This window comes from Heptranchias perlo, chromosome 14 (assembly GCF_035084215.1).
Source record: "Heptranchias perlo isolate sHepPer1 chromosome 14, sHepPer1.hap1, whole genome shotgun sequence".
NCBI lineage: Eukaryota > Metazoa > Chordata > Chondrichthyes > Hexanchiformes > Hexanchidae > Heptranchias > Heptranchias perlo.
In genome coordinates this window covers 2,804,244-2,822,718 of record NC_090338.1, presented here as the reverse complement: position 1 = coordinate 2,822,718, position 18,475 = coordinate 2,804,244, and the positions used below count along the sequence as shown (strand labels likewise).

At 50.0% G+C, this 18,475-nt stretch overlaps 1 protein-coding gene across 1 annotated transcript in view; it reads right to left on the bottom strand.

Moving 5' to 3' along the window:
• LOC137332627 (tyrosine-protein kinase ITK/TSK-like) overlaps positions 1-18,475 on the bottom strand; it is a 38,063-nt gene that overhangs the window by 2,455 nt on the left and 17,133 nt on the right. Inside the window, exons 3-9 of the mRNA XM_067996585.1 lie at positions 17,574-17,655; positions 15,635-15,763; positions 13,732-13,769; positions 13,463-13,647; positions 12,006-12,071; positions 8,452-8,506; positions 5,006-5,085 (exon numbers count right to left, since the gene is read on the bottom strand). Coding sequence (XP_067852686.1) covers positions 5,006-5,085; positions 8,452-8,506; positions 12,006-12,071; positions 13,463-13,647; positions 13,732-13,769; positions 15,635-15,763; positions 17,574-17,655 — 635 coding nt within the window. The remainder of the gene's footprint in view (positions 1-5,005; positions 5,086-8,451; positions 8,507-12,005; positions 12,072-13,462; positions 13,648-13,731; positions 13,770-15,634; positions 15,764-17,573; positions 17,656-18,475) is intronic.

Here is an 18,475-nt window from a genome sequence, read left to right as displayed (position 1 = left end):
CTCTTTCTCTCTCTGTCTCTGTCGCCCTCTCTCTGTCTCTTTCTCTCTCTGTCTCTGTCGCCCTCTCTCTGTCTCTCTCTCTCTCTGTCTCTGTTGCTCTCTCTCTGTCTCTCTCTCTGTCTCTGTCTCTCTCTGTCTCTCCCTCTCTCTCTGTCGCCCTCTCTCTGTCTCTTTCTCTCTCTGTCTCTGTCTCTCTCTCTCTGTCTCTGTCTCTCTTTGTCTCTCCCTCTCTCTCTGTCGCCCTCTCTCTCTCACCCTCTCTCTTTCTCTCTCTGTCTCTTTCTCTCTCTCTCTCTCTCTCTATCTGTCTGTCTGTCTCTCTCTCTATCTGCACCCCAGAACTATAAATTGAGACCCACTGACACCTGTCAACATCTGAGAAGTGTGAGGGAGTGAGAAATGGACTGATCACAAACCCATTTCAAAATCCGAGGGAGACTCAGCAAAATAGGTCACAATTTTACACCTAAATGAGTGAGGTCGCAGGTCAGGACTTGCAACGTGCGCTGGGGGAGTGAGCCAGAAGTACCCCTGCCTGTACCACCAGCAGAACTTTCCCAGGCAGTAATGTGAAAGGATTGTCAGTACGACATATAACACATCCCCTGAACTGTGATTACATCATCCCCTGGTTATTTTTTCACACATGGGCTGGAAGATTTTTTTGAGCTCAGTTCGAGAGGATGTGGTCTGCAGCAAGATTTCGTGCTCTGGGTCCTTGCAAGGCTTTGCTGCACCCACACGTACAGGCTGGTACAGCGAGAGTAGGTGGTGTCTGAAGTGCCGTTTGTGCTGCAGCTGCAGAATATTTACTCTCCTCGAACTGGCACTGGGATTTCTGACGGAGACTGTTCGACTGCAGGGAGTCTCTTATTCTCGCCTTGGCCGTCTTGAGCTGACAAAATATCCAATCGCAACATGGTCACGGGTGGTCACAGCTTCCCCTGGTCAGGCCAGAGTTAAAATAACAGTCGGGACCCACTGACGCCCAGCTGCGTACTTAAAGGACCCCCCCCCACCACCACCGGCTTCAGGCGGGTGACCTTTGCCCTCCGCGCTCAGAAGAGCAGGTTAAAATCAGGATCGGGGCAAAACAGGCGGGAAGTCAGTGGGTAATTCTCCTGGGGCATTTTAACCTCACCAACTCCCGCCCCCAACCAGGTCTTTGCGTTGCTGGGTCAGCTGGGCTGCTATCGCTATAGTTACCATCTATAGCCGCAAAATGGACACCACTTAACTGCAGCCAATGTCCTGCGAGAGGGACAGCTGTTATCCAGGAGGGTCGGTGACCAGAGGACACAGATTTAAGGTAATTGGTAAAAGAACCAGAGGGGGAGATGATGAGAATTATTTTTACGCAGTGAGTTGTTCTGATCTGGAATGCGCTGCCTGAAAGGGCGGTGGAAGCAGATTCAATAATAACTTTCAAAAGCGAATTGGATAAATACTTGAAAAGGAAAATTTTCAGGGCTCTGGAGAAAGGGCAGGGGGGAGTGGGACTGATTGGATAACTCTTTCCAAGAGCCGGCACAGGCACGATGGGCCGAACGGCCTCCTGCTGTGCTGTAAGAGTCTATAAGAAGCGGGAGGAGATAGTAAGGACCAGATGCCATGGGGTAAGAGTGAAATCATTGAAGGTGAGAGGTGATAGCTGGTGTCTGGTTGAACAGTCGATGGGTGACTGTGCCAGTACTGACACTGCCCAATAAGAGGTGCACAAGAGCACAATTCGTGTGATTTTCTCATTCACTCAGTGTCATTAATGGTCCAGAAGAGCAAATATATCGACACAAGCTCAGGAGGCACCAGCCCATGTCCTGGGCATTGCAGCTTACTCTTCACATTCGTAATAACTAACCTGTCGGGAGACTTTGCCCTGTGTGTGAGACTGTGCCCTGTGTGTGAGACTGTGCCCTGTGTGTGAGACTGTGCCTTGTGTGTGAGACTGTGCCCTGTGTGTGAGACTGTGCCCTGTGTGAGACTGTGCTGTGTGTGTGAGACTGTGCCCTGTGTGTGAGACTTTGCCCTGTGTGTGTGACTGTGCTCTGTGTGTGAGACTGTGCCCTGTGTGTGAGACTGTGCCCTGTGTGTGAGACTGTGGCCCTGTGTGTGAGACTGTGCCTTGTGTGTGAGACTGTGCAGTGTGTGTGAGACTGTGCTGTGTGTGTGAGACTGTGCCTTGTGTGTGAGACTGTGCCCTGTGTGTGAGACTGTGCTGTGTGTGTGAGACTGTGGCCTGTGTGTGAGACTGTGCCCTGTGTGTGAGACTGTGCCCTGTGTGTGAGACTGTGCCCTGTGTGTGAGACTGTGCCCTGTGTGTGAGACTGTGCTCTGTGTGTGAGACTGTGTCCTGTGTGTGAGACTGTGCCTTGTGTGTGAGACTGTGCCCTGAGTGAGACTGTGCCCTGTGTGTGAGACTGTGCCCTGTGTGTGAGACTGTGCCCTGTGTGTGAGACTGTGCCCTGTGTGTGAGACTGTGCCCTGTGTGTGAGACTGTGCCCTGTGTGTGAGATTGTGCCCTGTGTGTGAGACTGTGCCGTGTGTGTGAGACTGTGCCCTGTGTGTGAGACTGTGCCCTGTGTCTGAGACTGTGCCCTGTGTGTGAGACTGTGCCCTGTGTGTGAGACTGTGCCCTGTGTGAGACTGTGCCCTGTGTGTGAGACTGTGCCCTGTGTGTAAGACTGTGCCCTGTGTCTGAGACTGTGCCCTGTGTGTGAGACTGTGCCCTGTGTGAGACTGTGCCCTGTGTGTGAGACTGTGCCCTGTGTGTAAGACTGTGCCCTGTGTCTGAGACTGTGCCCTGTGTGTGAGACTGTGCCCTGTGTGTGAGACTGTGCCCTGTGTGTGAGACTGTGCCCTGTGTGAGACTGTACCCTGTGTGTGAGACTGTACCCTGTGTGTGAGACTGTGCCCTGTGTGTGAGACTGTGCCCTGTGTGTGAGACTGTGCTGTGTGTGAGACTGTGCCCTGTGTGAGACTGTGCCCTGTGTGAGACTGTACCCTGTGTGTGAGACTGTGCCCTGTGTGTGAGACTGTGCCCTGTGTGTGAGACTGTGCCCTGTGTGTGAGACTGTGCTGTGTGTGAGACTGTGCCCTGTGTGTGAGACTGTGCCCTGTGTGTGAGACTGTGCCCTGTGTGTGAGACTGTGCCCTGTGTGTGAGACTGTGCCCTGTGTGTTAGGCATGGAACGACCATGGATAACATTCGAATGCCGTCACATGTGTTAGCTTGGCTCAGTGTTTGCTCCAGAGTCAGATGGATTGGTGTTCAATATCCCCCACTTCTGGATTGAGCGCGGAGCAGGCTCGAGGGGCCGATTGGCCTACTCCTGCTCCTATTTCTTATGTTCTTATGTTCTTATGTTCTTACATAGTCCCACAAACAGCGATGTGATAATGACCAGATAATCTGTTTTAAGTGATGTCAGTTGAGGGATAAATATTTTCCAGGACACCGGGCAGAACTCCCCCGCTCTTCTTTGAAATAATGGCCATGGGATCTTTTATATTCACCTGAGAGGGCAGAGTGGGCCTCGGTTTAATGTCTCATCCGAAAGATGGCACCTGCGACAGTGCAGCGCTCCCTCAGTACTGACCCTCTGACAGTGCAGCACTCCCTCAGTACTGACCCTCCGACTGTGCAGCACTCCCTCAGTACTGACCCTCCGACAGTGCAGCACTCCCTCAGTACTGACCCTCCGACTGTGCAGCACTCCCTCAGTACTGACCCTCCGACAGTGCAGCACTCCCTCAGTACTGACCCTCCGACAGTGCAACGCTCCCTCAGTACTGACCCTCCGACTGTGCAGCACTCCCTCAGTACTGACCCTCCGACTGTGCAGCACTCCCTCAGTACTGACCCTCTGACAGTGCAGCGCTCCCTCATAGAGTCATAGAGTCATAGAGTCATAGAGTTATACAGCACGGATAGAGGCCCTTCGGCCCATCGTGTCCGTGCCGGCCATCAGCCCTGTCTACTCTAATCCCATATTCCAGCATTTGGTCCGTAGCCTTGTATGCTATGGCATTTCAAGTGCTCATCCAAATGCTTCTTGAATGTTGTGAGGGTTCCTGCCTCCACAACCCTTTCAGGCAGTGAGTTCCAGACTCCAACCACCCTCTGGGTGAAAAAGTTCTTTCTCAAATCCCCTCAGTACTGACCCTCCGACTGTGCAGCACTCCCTCAGTACTGACCCTCCGACAGTGCAGCACTCCCTCAGTACTGACCCTCCGACAGTGCAGCACTCCCTCAGTACTGACCCTCCGACAGTGCAGCACTCCCTCAGTACTGACCCTCCGACAGTGCAGCGCTCCCTCAGTACTCACCCTCTGACAGTGCAGCACTCCCTCAGTACTGACCCTCCGACAGTGCAGCACTCCCTCAGTACTGACCCTCCGACAGTGCAGCACTCCCTCAGTACTGACCCTCCTACAGTGCAGCGCTCCCTCAGTACTCACCCTCCGACAGTGCAGCACTCCCTCAGTACCGACCCTCCGACAGTGCAGCACTCCCTCAGTACCGACCCTCCGACAGTGCAGCACTCCCTCAGTACCGACCCTCCGACAGTGCAGCACTCCCTCAGTACTGACCCTCCGACAGTGCAGCACTCCCTCAGTACTGACCCTCCGACAGTGCAGTACTCCCTTAGTACTGACCCTCCGACAGTGCAGCGCTCCCTCAGTACTACACTGGGAATGTCGGCCTAGATTATGTGCTCAAGTATCTGGAGTGGGGACTTGAACCCACGACCTTCTGACTCCGAGGCGAGAGTCTAGATTACTCCTCGTTTTCAGTCCATTTTCTGTTTTCATTTGTCTCTCGCACTCCAGCTTTCTGTTTTCCTCGCTCTCTCCTGGTTGGCTCGCCAACCTGTCATTTATTCTGACTTTGCCCCCTCCCCTCTCTCTCTCTGTGCGTGAGGACTGTTATAGAAATGCAGGTCATTGCCCTGATCGCCCAGTGACGAATGCAAAGCTGGTGCGCAGCATGTTAATAAATCGTTACCTGGCACCTTTACTGAACACGGAGACTGTGTACATCCCGGCCTGCCTCGAATCCCTCACCATGAAAGCTCCTTCTTTGCCCTGAAACAAAGTCATTATCAGGATGAATATAGAATTACAGATTCGCAGACACATCAGTTCCGATATTTACGGGGAGGGTGCGGGGGAACGGTGGGAACTGTTAGCGTGGATTTTGGACTGTTGAATTAAAGGCAACGATGAAGTGACTCATGGGTACATGACAGTGGTATTTACCCTAAAACCACATTGAAATGCGCTTTGTGTAGATTAGACTAACCTTAAGTAAAGGCTTAAATATAACGCTTGACTACTAATAAAATGGACACTATTAAACAAAATGGATTCTGCGACTGTGGGAAAGACAGTTGAAAGTGTTGAGTTTGTACATTCCAGAACTGGCTTACAGTCTGGGAAGACAAAGGACATTTCATAACGAACTGATAAAACTATAAGAACCAGACTGCATGAAACAAAGGCATGCTGTCTTAAGGTGATAATAGTTGTTCGGACTTAATTGGTTAATGCGTAAGCAGTCTGTTGTTGCTATGCAGACTTAATTGGTTAATGTGTGTAATCAAGATTTATGATGTAAAAGCTACTGAAATCTGTATTTCAAAGGTATAAAAAAGCATGACAACCATTTTAAAGTTGAGAAGGTAGCTGCGTTCACTACGGAGTGTCCAGTCCTTCTCCCAAAGCTTTGTCCAATAAACTGCATGTTGAATCTTTAAGTCTGACTCCGAGTGGTGATTTTTTCCCACAACAGAACGAACGGGGGGAATGGGGAAAACCAGGAGGAATGGGGGAATGGGGAGAGCGGGGGAACGCGGGGGAATGGGGCCGGGAGCGGGGGAGCAGGGTGGAGCGGGGGGGAGTGAGCAAGAGCGGGGAGAGCGTAATGAAGCGAGGGGAGCAGGGAAGCGGGAGGAGCGGGGGAACGGAGGGAGTGCTGGGAGAGGGGGGGAATGGGAGGAATGAGGGGGAGCACGGGGGAGTGCGGGGAGAAGGGGGTGTGTGTGGGGGAGTGGGGAGAGTGAGAGCAAAACGTGGCAAGCCCGGGGACAGGGACTTCCTGCCGAATTTAACGGCCGGACCTCATTGTCATTTTTTTTCTTGCATTTCCTGCCTGGCATCCGGTCAAAATTCACAGGCTAGAAAACCAGCGGCAGGAGGCCGCTAATCGGGGGACCAATGGGGACGGTCCCCAGCAATCGGGATGGGGGTCGGTCAGTGTTTGGGGTTTGGGGGGGGAAGGGGGGTGAGGATGGCGATCATGGCAGGGGGAAGAGAGAGGCTGCGATCGGCAGAGGGGAGGCCGAAGGCTTCCTTGAGGGGCCGCCCCCGGAAGGAAGCACTCCTGCTCCTCCTGGCCCACCAGGAGCGCTGAGAAGGGAAAGGCATTCAGCTTGTGGAGTCAGCAGCTCCCACCTCCCTTTCACCGCCGGGTTTCCCGAGCCCTGGAAATCCCAGACGCCCTCTGTTACATTTAAACCAGGCTCCCGATTGCACAGTGGGAGCCTGATTTAAATATATTAGTGAAGTTTCCCTCCTCTCGAGGACAGCTCGAACGTAGGAACAGGAGTAGGCCATTCAGCCCCTCGTGCCTGCTCTGCCATTTGATAAGATCACGGCTGATCTGTGATCTAACTCCATATACCTGCCTTTGGCCCATATCCCTTAATACCTTTGGTTGCCAAAAAGCTATCTATCTCACATTTAAATTTAGCAATTGAGCTAGTATCAATTGCCGTTTGCGGAAGAGAGTTCCAAACTTCTACCACCCTTTGTGTGTAGAAATGTTTTCTAATCTCACTCCTGAAAGGTCTGGCTCTAATTTTTAGACTGTGCCCCCTACTCCTAGAATCCCCAACCAGCGGAAATAGTTTCTCTCTATCCACCCTATCAGTTCCCCTTAATATCTTATAAACTTCGATCAGATCACCCCTTAACCTTCGAAACTCCAGAGAATACAACCCCAATTTGTGTAATCTCGCCTCGTAACTTAACCCTCGAATCCATGTAAACGGCGACGGGTGTGTACGCAGCGAGTTGGGGGGTCTCGTTCCCCACTTTTTCATTTTTAACCCCCCCCAACACTCTCCCACCTGTCGAGGGGTGGGCGGGCGGTTAATATCGAGGCCATAGAATCACAGACTTCCTGGTTAATCTGCTGGCTTCAGATAAACTGCTCAATTTGAACGAGACAGGTTGAGATATATTGTTCTAAATTTGACTGAGACAAGGGAAATGTAAATTTGTGTCTCTTAGATTAAACAGAACTGCCAATCAAAAGTATCCCACGGGCTGTTTGTACTTGAATTGAATGACTTGATCACCCCTCAGAATATCCGACCAGGCATAACGGGGATAATTGTGTGAGGCGAGGGGCCCGAGAGTCCAGCTCACAGTGAGCAGGGAGGTGGAGACGGGGATACAACACCCAATCCACATTCACCGCTAACCAGGCCGAACCCCAGCAGCGCAGCCTCACAAAATTACTCCGAACATTTATAATCTGGGCTAATGTGAACCAAAAGAAGCTGATGGACATTCTTAGAGTGAGCAATAAATACCATGAGTGAAAGAGAGAAAGCCCATATCGTCACACTGGGTACGGGGTACGGTGGTTATGTTACTGGACTGGTAATCCAGAGACTGCACTGGACTGGTAATCCAGAGACTGCACTGGACTGGTAATCCAGAGACTGCACTGGACTGGTAATCCAGAGACTGCACTGGACTAATAATCCAGAGACTGCACTGGACTGGTAATCCAGAGACTGCACTGGACTAATAATCCAGAGACTGCACTGGACTAATAATCCAGAGACTGCACTGGACTAATAATCCAGAGACTGCACTGGACTAATAATCGAGAGAACGGGAATTTAAATCCCACCATGAAAAGTTTGAGAACTTATGAATTCAGTTTAAAATAAATCTGGAAAATATAAATCTGTTCTCAGTAAAAGTGACCGTGAAACTGTCGGATTGTCATAAAAACCCAACTGGTTCACTAATGTCCTTTAGGGAAGGAAACCTGCCGTCCTTACCTCCAGTCCCACACCAACGTGGTTGCCTCTGAAGTGGCCCAGCCAGACACTCGGTTGTATTAAAACCATTACAAAGAACAGACTGCAGCGGTTCAGGAATAAGGCCCACCACCACCAGCTTTTCGGGGCAACTGGGGACGGGCAATAAATGCCGGCCTTGCCAGCGACGCCCACATCCCGAGAATGAGTGAACAAGCCACGGACCAAACACGCTCCACCCTCACCGCACTCCACACAGTGTGACGGACTCCTCGAGCAATTCACCGCTCTCTGATCCAGAGTTAGACCGGGAGTTAGACAGCCATTTCCCTCTTCACATCCTCGCACCGTGAACAGGAGAGACATGGGTGGAGTGGGAATTAATTCAACTCACCTCCTTCTGAAGGAGTCGCTCTGCTTTATTTCGGGCCATGTTCTTGTTGTACCATCTGCAAGAGGAGGGAGATGTTACTGGAATGATCATCCTGCACACCAGTTAACACGGAACCAGCCGAGCGCGCACACACACAGGCCGGGAAATTCCTTCACGGGATTACTTCACGGGAAGTGCAGGGAAACCTGTTATTACATTTCCGAGTTTTGTGTCATCTGCAAACTTTGAAATTATACCCTCTATACCCAATTCCAGGTCATTAATGTATATCAAAAAGAGCAGTGGTTCTAATACTGACCCCTGGAGAACACCATTGTATACTTCCCTCCAGTCTGAAAAACAACCGTTCACCACTACTCTCACCAGTAGCCGGGGGATGGGAGGACGGAGTAGGTGCAGCTCTGAGGAATTTCCCGCTATAATATTGCTGGATTGGGATACCTTCCACCGAGCCCCGTGAGTTAGACTTTTTTCTGCAACCTTCAGCTCAAAAAGATTTTGCCCCGTAACTTGCTGATAATAAGGGCAACAGGACCAACCAATGGGATTAAAGGGTGGAGAAACAAACAAAGGAAGGACAGAAAAGGAGGGTGAATTAGAGTCAAATCAGGTACAGAAAGAGAAATAAAGAGAGGGAAAGAAAGATTGGAGTAAGAGAGAGAGAGAAAAAAGAGACAGAAAGGAAAAGTAAGAAATTTGACATTTTTAAAATCTTTAGCAACAATTGACTACATGCAGGAATGAGATTGAACTATTTAAATTGTTCTCTTTCTGGGCAAGAGAGGTTGATTGGCAGACTTTAACAATTATGCTAAGAGACAGAAAGCAGAGTAGTGGTGAACGGTTGTTTTTCAGACTGGAGGGAAGTTTACAGTGGTGTTCCCCAGGGGTCAGTATTAGGACCACTGCTCTTTTTGATATATATTAATGACCTGGACTTGGGTATAGAGGGTATAATTTCAAAGTTTCCAAATGACACGAAACTCGGAAATGTAGTAAACAATGTGCAGGATAGTAACAGACTTCAGGAGGACAGAGACAGACTGGTGAAATGGGCCGACACATGGCAGATGAAATTTAATGCTGAGAAGTGTGAAGTGATGCATTTTGGTAGGAAGAATGAGGAGAAGCAATATAAGTGTGTATAAGGTAATAACAGTGTTCAGTTCCATTCGCAACCCCTCAGATAATGAAGCAGTCCGAGCCCGCATGCAGCAAGACCTGGACAACATCCAGGCTTGGGCTGATAAGTGGCAAGTAACATTCTCGCCAGACAAGTGCCAGGCAATGACCATCTCCAACAAGAGAGAGTCTAACCACCTCCCCTTGACATTCAATGGCATTACCATCGCCGAATCCCCCACCATCAACATTCTGGGGGTCACCATTGACCAGAAACTTAACTGGACCAGCCATATAAATACTGTGGCTACAAGAGCAGGTCAGAGGCTGGGTATTCTGCGGCGAGTGACTCACCTCCTGACTCCCCAAAGCCTTTCCACCATCTACAAGGCACAATTCAGGAGTATGATGGAATATTCTCCACTTGCCTGGATGAATGCAGCTCCAACAACACTCAAGAAGTTTGACACCATCCAGGACAAAGCAGCCCGCTTGATTGGCACCCCATCCACCACCCTAAACATTCACTCCCTTCACCACCAGCGCACAGTGGCTGCAGTGTGTACCATCCACAGGATGCGCTGCAGCAACTCGCCAAGGCTTCTTCGACAGCACCTCCCAAACCCACGACCTCTACCACCTAGAAGGACAAGAGCAGCAGGCACATGGGAACAACACCACCTGCACGTTCCCCTCCAAGTAGCACACCATCCCGACTTGGAAATATATCGCCGTTCCTTCATCATCGCTGGGTCAAAATCCTGGAACTCCCTAACAGCACTGTGGGAGAACCTTCACCAGACGGACTGCAGCGGTTCAAGAAGGCGGCTCACCACCACCTTCTCAAGGGGCAATTAGGGATGGGCAATAAATGCCGGCCTTGCCAGCGACACCCACATCCCATGAATGAATTTTAAAAAACTAAATGGTTCAATTTTAAATGGGGTGCAGGAACAGAGAGACCTGGGGGTGAATGTACACAAATCTTTGAAGGTGGCAGGACAAGTTGAGAAGGCAGTTCAAAAAGCATACGGGATCCTGGGCTTTATTAATAGAGGCAGAGAGTACAAAAGCAAGGAAATTATGCTGAACCTTTATAAAACACTGGTTAGGCCTCAGCTGGAGGATTGTGTTCAATTCTGGGCACCGCACTTTAGGAAGGATGTCAAGGCCTTAGAGAGGGTGCAGGAGATATTTACGAGAATGGTACCAGGGATGAGGGACTTCAGTTATGTGGAGAGACTGGAGAAGCTGGGATTGTTCTCCTTAGAGCAGAGAAGGTTAAGGGGAGATTTGATAGAGGTTTTCAAAATCATAAGGAGTTTTGATAGAGTAAATAAGGAGAAACTGTTTCCAGTGGCAGAAGGGTCGGTAACCAGAGGACACAGATTTAAGGTGATTGGCAAAAGAGCCAGAGGTGACATGAAGGAAAATTTTTTTACGCAGCGAGTTGTTCTGATCTGGAATGCGCTGCCTGAAAGGGCGGTGGAAGCAGATTCAATAATAACTTTCAAAAGGGAATTGGATAAATACTTGAAGGGAAAAAATTCACAGGGCTGTGGGGAAAGAGCAGGGGAGTGGGACTAATTGGATAGCTCTTTCAAAGAGCCGGCACAGGCATGATGGGCCGAATGGCCTCCTTCTGTGCCGTATCATACTATGATGCTATGAATTATCACGTCATTAAAAGGGCAGTTATGCTGTTAACTACTAGAGTTAACTTGCTGCGGCGAGTTTAATGGGCAATTAATGAGCAAATCCAGCAAGTTCTCAAAAATAACGGGGAGGTTGAGGAGCACCGTAAATCGACAAGCAAATTCTGGGGATTTACAACTCACAGCCAAACCGTGCACAGCTCGATCCCACAAACAGCACTGAGATAAACGACCAGTCAGGCTGTTTTCGTTGTTCCTGGTTGCGGCAGAAATATTGGCCAGGACACTGGGGAGAACTCAGCTCATCTTTGAGTGGTGCCATGAGATCTTTTATGTCCACTCGAACCGGCAGACAGGGGCCTGGGCTTATGGCCATCGTCAATAATGGAGGCTACAGTACCCACAGTCCTCTGCGCTCCAGAAACTACTCTATCCATGGGGTGGTTTTAACGGAGCGTGCTGACGCAGACGCCAGGGCCGCATTGCATTTTGCCGTGGGACGAGGCCCTGCTGTTTGTTGCAGGTCCGACTGCTGCAAAACAGGAGAAGAAAACGCCCCCTATGATTTGTCTCCCGGGGGTTTTTGCTCGCAGCAGTGCCCGGGAGATTAATCTTTAATTTCTGGAGGCTCCAGGACGATCCTGAAGGGTTGGCAACCCTCCTGCAGTTGGGTGACCGATTGTGCACGCTCTCAAACCACGTCCTGTGAGCCCACCCAAACTCCTTGTTCGGTTAAAATAAAAGATTCTTTTCACAAAATGTCAGCAATAAACTCACTCGTAGGCCTGTAGATTCTCTGGGCTCTTTTCCACCACGTAGCTGCTGGGGATGTATCCAGTCTGCCTGCATCGGGTCCAAAGCAAACGGAGATTACAGTTACAGAAATAGGCCTCCCCCACCCTTCTGCCTTCGCTCCCCTTCTCCCTCTCCCTCCCTCTCCCCTCCCCCCTTTCTCTCCCCTCCACTGTCCTCCCCCTTCCTCTTCCCTCACTTCCCTCCACCTCCCCTTTCCCTTCCCTCTCTCTCCTCCTTCCTCCACTGTCTCTCTTGTCCCCCCTGCCCTCCCTCCCCCTGACTTTGAATCCCCTCTCCCTGTATAAACCTGCTGGGACGGTCCCTGCGGAACTGACCATAGCAGTGTCTATAAAATAGAACGAGTTAAGAAAGATCCGATAGACAAAGAGAGGTTGAAATGAGAAAAGGATTGGAAATCAGAGGACCAACCTTTCCTTGTATGCAATCCAGGTGTGGGGAGTCAGCAGACCCTCCCCAGGTCAAACGGCACAATTCAAAACAACTCTAAAATGCAGAAGAGCCATAAAATACTTTGGAGAGGGTTAGAATAGTCCTAATACAACTTTCAGAATTTATACTCTAATGGACATCCCTCCAGTCTTGGTCTTGCAGGCACTGGACCAGTGCTGTCTAATACGTTGGCCACTGGCCACATGTGGCTAGTTGGGAATCCAGATGTGGCTAATTGCATTTCACACGGTGTGCGCACATGAACTTTAACCTTTTTGTGCGTTTGTTGATAAAACGGTAAGATGAAAAGCAGAGTGTGCGCGTGTTATTTTGATCATTGTGTAACTTTACTTCCTTGGTTACTGTTCACATACAAACATACAAGCAATGACGGACAGCAAAAGACCCTCTGGTCCATCCAGCCTGTCCCACACAATCGTGATGCCCTGTGTATCACAATATGTACACTCCCCACCCCACATCATGATGCGTAACACGGGTAAAAACGCCGGACTTCAGCACCATGGAAGCCCCAGTGACATCGTACGGGGAGAGGAGCTGTCACCGTGGTCAGCTCGGCCAATCGCAGTAACCACTCCAGACCAGAAGAAGAAAGCAATTCAACTAATAACGAGAAGCTCCAACAGGGCAAGTCATGGCAAAAGGGAACCAGGATCCAAGCTTCTCCCCTCTGGCTCTTTTATCAATTACCTTAAATCTGTGTCCTCTGGTTACCGACCCTCCTGTCACTGGAAACAGTTTCTCCTTATTTACTCCATCAAAACCCCTTCGTGATTTTGAACACCTCTATCAAATCTCCCCTTAACCTTCTCTGTTCTAAGGAGAACAATCCCAGCTTCTCCAGTCTCTCCACGTAACTAAAGTCCCTCATCCCTGGAACCATTCTGGTAAATCTCCCCTTAACCTTCTCTGCTCTAAGGAGATGGTTTTGGTCGAATTGTTGGTAAGTTACAATGAACTTGCCATACCCGTTTTTATCGCGTGCGTGCCACCAGTTGGTGTCGATCTTCTCGATGATTACATATTCCTCGTTCTTCACCAGCGATAGGTCCTGTGCACTCTGGCCGTGGAAGTCATACAAACACACCACCACCACAGGATCAGGATCCAGCTCCGGCTCCGACTCCTCGGGCTCTGGCGGCAAAGGCTTCCGCTGGGTCAGAAAGTTAAAAGCATCAAAACAAATCCGGAGGGACCCGAAATAAACTCATAAGCTCTGAAAATATAACGGACTCACCCTGTTAACATCTGGAGTTGGGGGAAGAGGTTTCTTGGCTGAAAAGAAAACACAATTTTAGATCGTGGCAATATTAGGGGTTTCACTGTCGATCACCCAGCCCCACCTGTGAAAGATAAACATTAGTCCTCACTGGCCTGAGGTTTCTGGGGTGGACATCCCTTTGGCCGGTTGGACTGCTGCCCTCTGCGTGCCTGTGCCCCTTGACCTTGGCCAGGGTCATTATCCTAATTTGGATGGGTACTGGACCTGACAGCTGAGGTTGGGGGAGGGGTGGTGGGAGGGAGTATATTCAAGGCTGAGATCGACAGATATTCGGACACAAAGGGAAACAAGGGATATGGGGATCAGGCAGGAAAGTGGAGTTGAGGTCGAAGATCAGCCATGATCTGATTGAATGGTGGAGCAGGCTCGAGGGGCCGAATGGCCTGCACCTGCTCCTATTTCTGATGTTCTTATGCTGCAGCCACTGCCCCCACAGGACATATGTGGCGAAGCACGCTGAAGAACACTGTTCTTCATAAACTTTGGTTCTTAGAACTTTAGCTTCACCAAGTGCAATTATTGGCTCTGCACGAGGTGAAGGGCCCTTTAAATTATAACTCCCTCCACTACAGCTTGGTCCAGGATTGCATCAATGTCCCTATGTCTAGCATTGCACAAATGACAGGAAATATGTCGTACAGATTTCCCCGTCATTTGTGTCTACCCCACCCATTGAATCTCCTTCAACAACATCAAACACAACTTGCATTTATATAGCACCTTTAACGTAGTAAAACATCCAAAAGCCCCTTCACAGGAACGATTATCAAACAAAATTTGAAACCGATCCACATCAGGAGATATTAAGACAGGTGACCAAAAGCTTGGTCAAAGAGGTAGGTTTTAAAGAACATCTTAAAGGTAGAAAGATGGAGAGGTTTAGGGAGGGAATTCCAGAGCTTAGGGCCGAGGCAGCTGAAGGCACGGCCGCCAATGGTGCAGCGATTAAAATCAGGGATGGACAAGAGGCAGGAATTGGTGGAACGCAGAGATCTCAGAGGGTTGTAGGGCTGGAGAAGGTTACAGAGATAGAGAGGGGCGAGGGCCATGGAGGGATTTGAAAACAAGGATGAGAATTTTAAAATCGAGGCGTTCCTGGACCGCGAGCCAATGTAGATCAGCGAGCACAGGGGGTGATGGGAGAACGGGAGTTGGTGCAGAGCCTCCCACAGCCCATGGACACTCTCCCCTATCATGGACTCTCCCCACCCATTTAATCTCCTCCCACAGCCCATGTACACTTTCCCCGATCATGGTCTCTACCCACCCATTTAATCTCCTCCCACAGCCCATGTACACTCTCCCCTATCATGGACTCCACCCATCCATTTAATCTCCTCCCACAGCCCATGTACACTCTCCCCTATCATGGACTCTCCCCACCCATTTAATCTCCTCCCACAGCCCATGTACACTCTCCCCTATCATAGACTCTATCCATCCATTTAATCTCCTCCCACAGCCCGTGTACACCCTCCCCTATGATGAACTCTACCCACCCATTTAATCTCCCCCCACAGCCCGTGTACACTCTCTCCTATCATGGACTCTACTCACCCATTTAATCTCCTTCCACAGGCAAGAACATACTACTCTACCTTTCCCTCACCCAGTCCTCAGTGATAAGATTAAGAAGCAGGGACCAGGGTTCATTCCTTAGCCTAGTCCTGTTGTAGTACCCCATATTACTGCTGAGGCTTTGATTGGTTGACTCCACACTGAGCAAGGATTAAAGCTGGTGCATTTTCCCACTGAGCCATCGAGGGAAGGGGGAGAGGCCGCTTTGAATGGAGGAAATAATTTCTTTTTCACAATATATTGGTTTGGTGCACAATGATCCGAAGAAGATGTCACCTACAGTCCCTGTTAGGGTCGTACAACTCGCAGCCCGTAGCCAACTTATCCAGTTGGTCACAGCATCTCCAGTGGCCCTCCGACCAGAAGTTCGGATGGTATTTGGGGATCTGAATGTTGTTGTTCTTAGTTTCTGAAAGATAAAATCCACAGGACAGAAAGTGACGTCAAAGATATCAAACTGTACCAATCGGTCAATGCTTAGAACTCAGTATATTTCTCCACTGAAACATAAGGACAGGAGGAGGCCATTCAGCCCTTCAAGCCTGTACCTCCATTCAATCAAATCATGGCTGATCTGACCCTCAACTCCATTTACCCGTTTTGCTCCTTATCTCTCGATATCCTTACCCAACAAAAATCCATCCATCTCAGTCTTGAAAATTTCTGTTGTCTCCCAGCCTCAACAGCCTTTCCACTACCCTTCATGTGAAAAAGTGTTTCCTGATTTCACTCCTGAATGACGTAGCTCTAATTTTAAAATTATGCCCCCTCGTTCTGGATTCCACTAGTGCCTAATTAGAATAAGCAGAGGAAATTAATTTCATCCTTGCTTTTAAGATTAGGAAAGGACCATTAGACGTAACAGGCCTGTCCCTTTTCAAGACCAACCCTACCTACCCACCATCTCACCATATCCCTCAATCCCACCTACCCACCTTCTCCCCATATCCCTCAATCCCACCTACCCACCTTCTCACCATATCCCTCACCCCCACCTACCCACCTTCTCACCATATCCCTCAATCCCACTTACCCACCTTCTCACCATATCCCTCAATCCCACTTACCCACCATCTCACCATATCCCCCAATCCCACCCACCCCCCATATCCCTCAATCCCACCTACCCACCTTCTCCCCATATCCCTCAACCCCACCTACCCACCTTCTCCCCATATCCCTCAATCCCACCTACCCACCTTCTCCCCATATCCCCCAATCCCACCTACCCACCTTCTCCCCATCTCCCTCAATCCCACCTACCCACTTTCTCCCCATATCCCTCAACCTCACCCACCCACCTTCTCCCCATATCCCTCAACCCCACCTACCCACCTTCTCCCCATATCCCTCAACCCCACCTACCCACCTTCTCCCCATATCCCTCAACCCCACCTACCCACCTTCTCACCATATCCCTCAACCCCACCTACCCCCCATATCCCTCAATCCCACCTACCCACCTTCTCCCCATATCCCTCAACCCCACCTACCCACCTTCTCCCCATATCCCTCAACCCCACCTACCCACCTTCTCCCCATATCCCTCAACCCCACCTACCCACCTTCTCCCCATATCCCTCAACCCCACCTACCCACCTTCTCACCATATCCCTCAACCCCACCTACCCCCCATATCCCTCAATCCCACCTACCCACCTTCTCCCCATATCCCTCAACCCCACCTACCCACCTTCTCACCATATCCCTCAATCCCACCTACTCACCTTCTCCCCATATCCCTCAATCCCACCTACCCACCTTCTCCCCATATCCCTCAACCCCACCTACCCACCTTCTCACCATATCCCTCAACCCCACCTACCCCCCATATCCCTCAATCCCACCTACCCACCTTCTCCCCATATCCCTCAACCCCACCTACCCACCTTCTCACCATATCCCTCAATCCCACCTACTCACCTTCTCCCCATATCCCTCAATCCCACCTACCCACCTTCTCCCCATATCCCTCAATCCCACCTACCCACCAATTTGATAGCTTTATGGTCACTTTTACTGATACCAGCTTTTTACTTCCAGGTTTATTTAAACAGACCCCAGAAAGCAACAACACAAATAAATGAACTCCTTCCCCCTGAATCCTGTGGCGAGGGGGAGGAACACGATGGCCTGTCAGTGCCCTTGGGCAACTCATTTCTCTGGTCAGTAATCCCGCGTGTTTACACTGCTCAGCGCTGGTCTCCCTGTCTCCTCACCTTCTTTCAGGGCGCAGACCCATTTTTGTCGACTCTCTTTACTTGGTGCGAACACGTACAAGAAATAATTCTCATGAACAACCTGGAAGAGAAAAGGGAACAAGAGAAACCGTTCATATCAACAACAACAACCACCTGCATTTATATAGCGCGTTTAACGTAGCAAGATGTCCCAAGGTGCTTCACAGGACGATTATCAAAATTTGACACCGAGCCACATAAGGAGATTTTAGGACAAATTAGAGCTCGGCCATTCAGGGGTGATGCCAGGAAGCACTTTGTCACAAAAAGGATAGTGGAAATCTGGAACTCTCTCACCCTGGGGATCCTGGGGGCCAATTGAAATTTTCAATAGGTTTTTGTTGGGTAAGGTTATCAATGGATACGGAGTAAAGACGGATAAATGGGATTGAGGTACAGATCAGCCATGATCTGATTGAATGGCGGAAAAGGCTCAAGGAGCAGAATGGTCTCCTCCTGTTCCTACAGGAAGGAAAAATGGAAACTCCATGAATGGTGTTGAAATAGCTGAGGATGAAGTTGAAAGAGATCCTGGAGTCTTAGTCAATCAACGTTAAACATGTCCAACCAACACAGAGCAGCCATCAACAAAGACAACAGAATTTTTTTTTTATTCGTTCATGGGATGTGGGCATCGCTGGCGAGGCCGGCATTTATTGCCCATCCCTAATTGCCCTTGAGAAGGTGGTGGTGAGCCGCCTTCTTGAACCGCTGCAGTCCGTGTGGTGAAGGTTCTCCCACAGTGCTGTTAGGAAGGGAGCTCCAGGATTTTGTCCCAGCGACAATGAAGGAACGGCGATATATTTCCAAGTCGGGATGGTGTGTGACTTGGAGGGGAACGTGCAGGTGGTGTTGTTCCCATGTGCCTGCTGCCCTTGTCC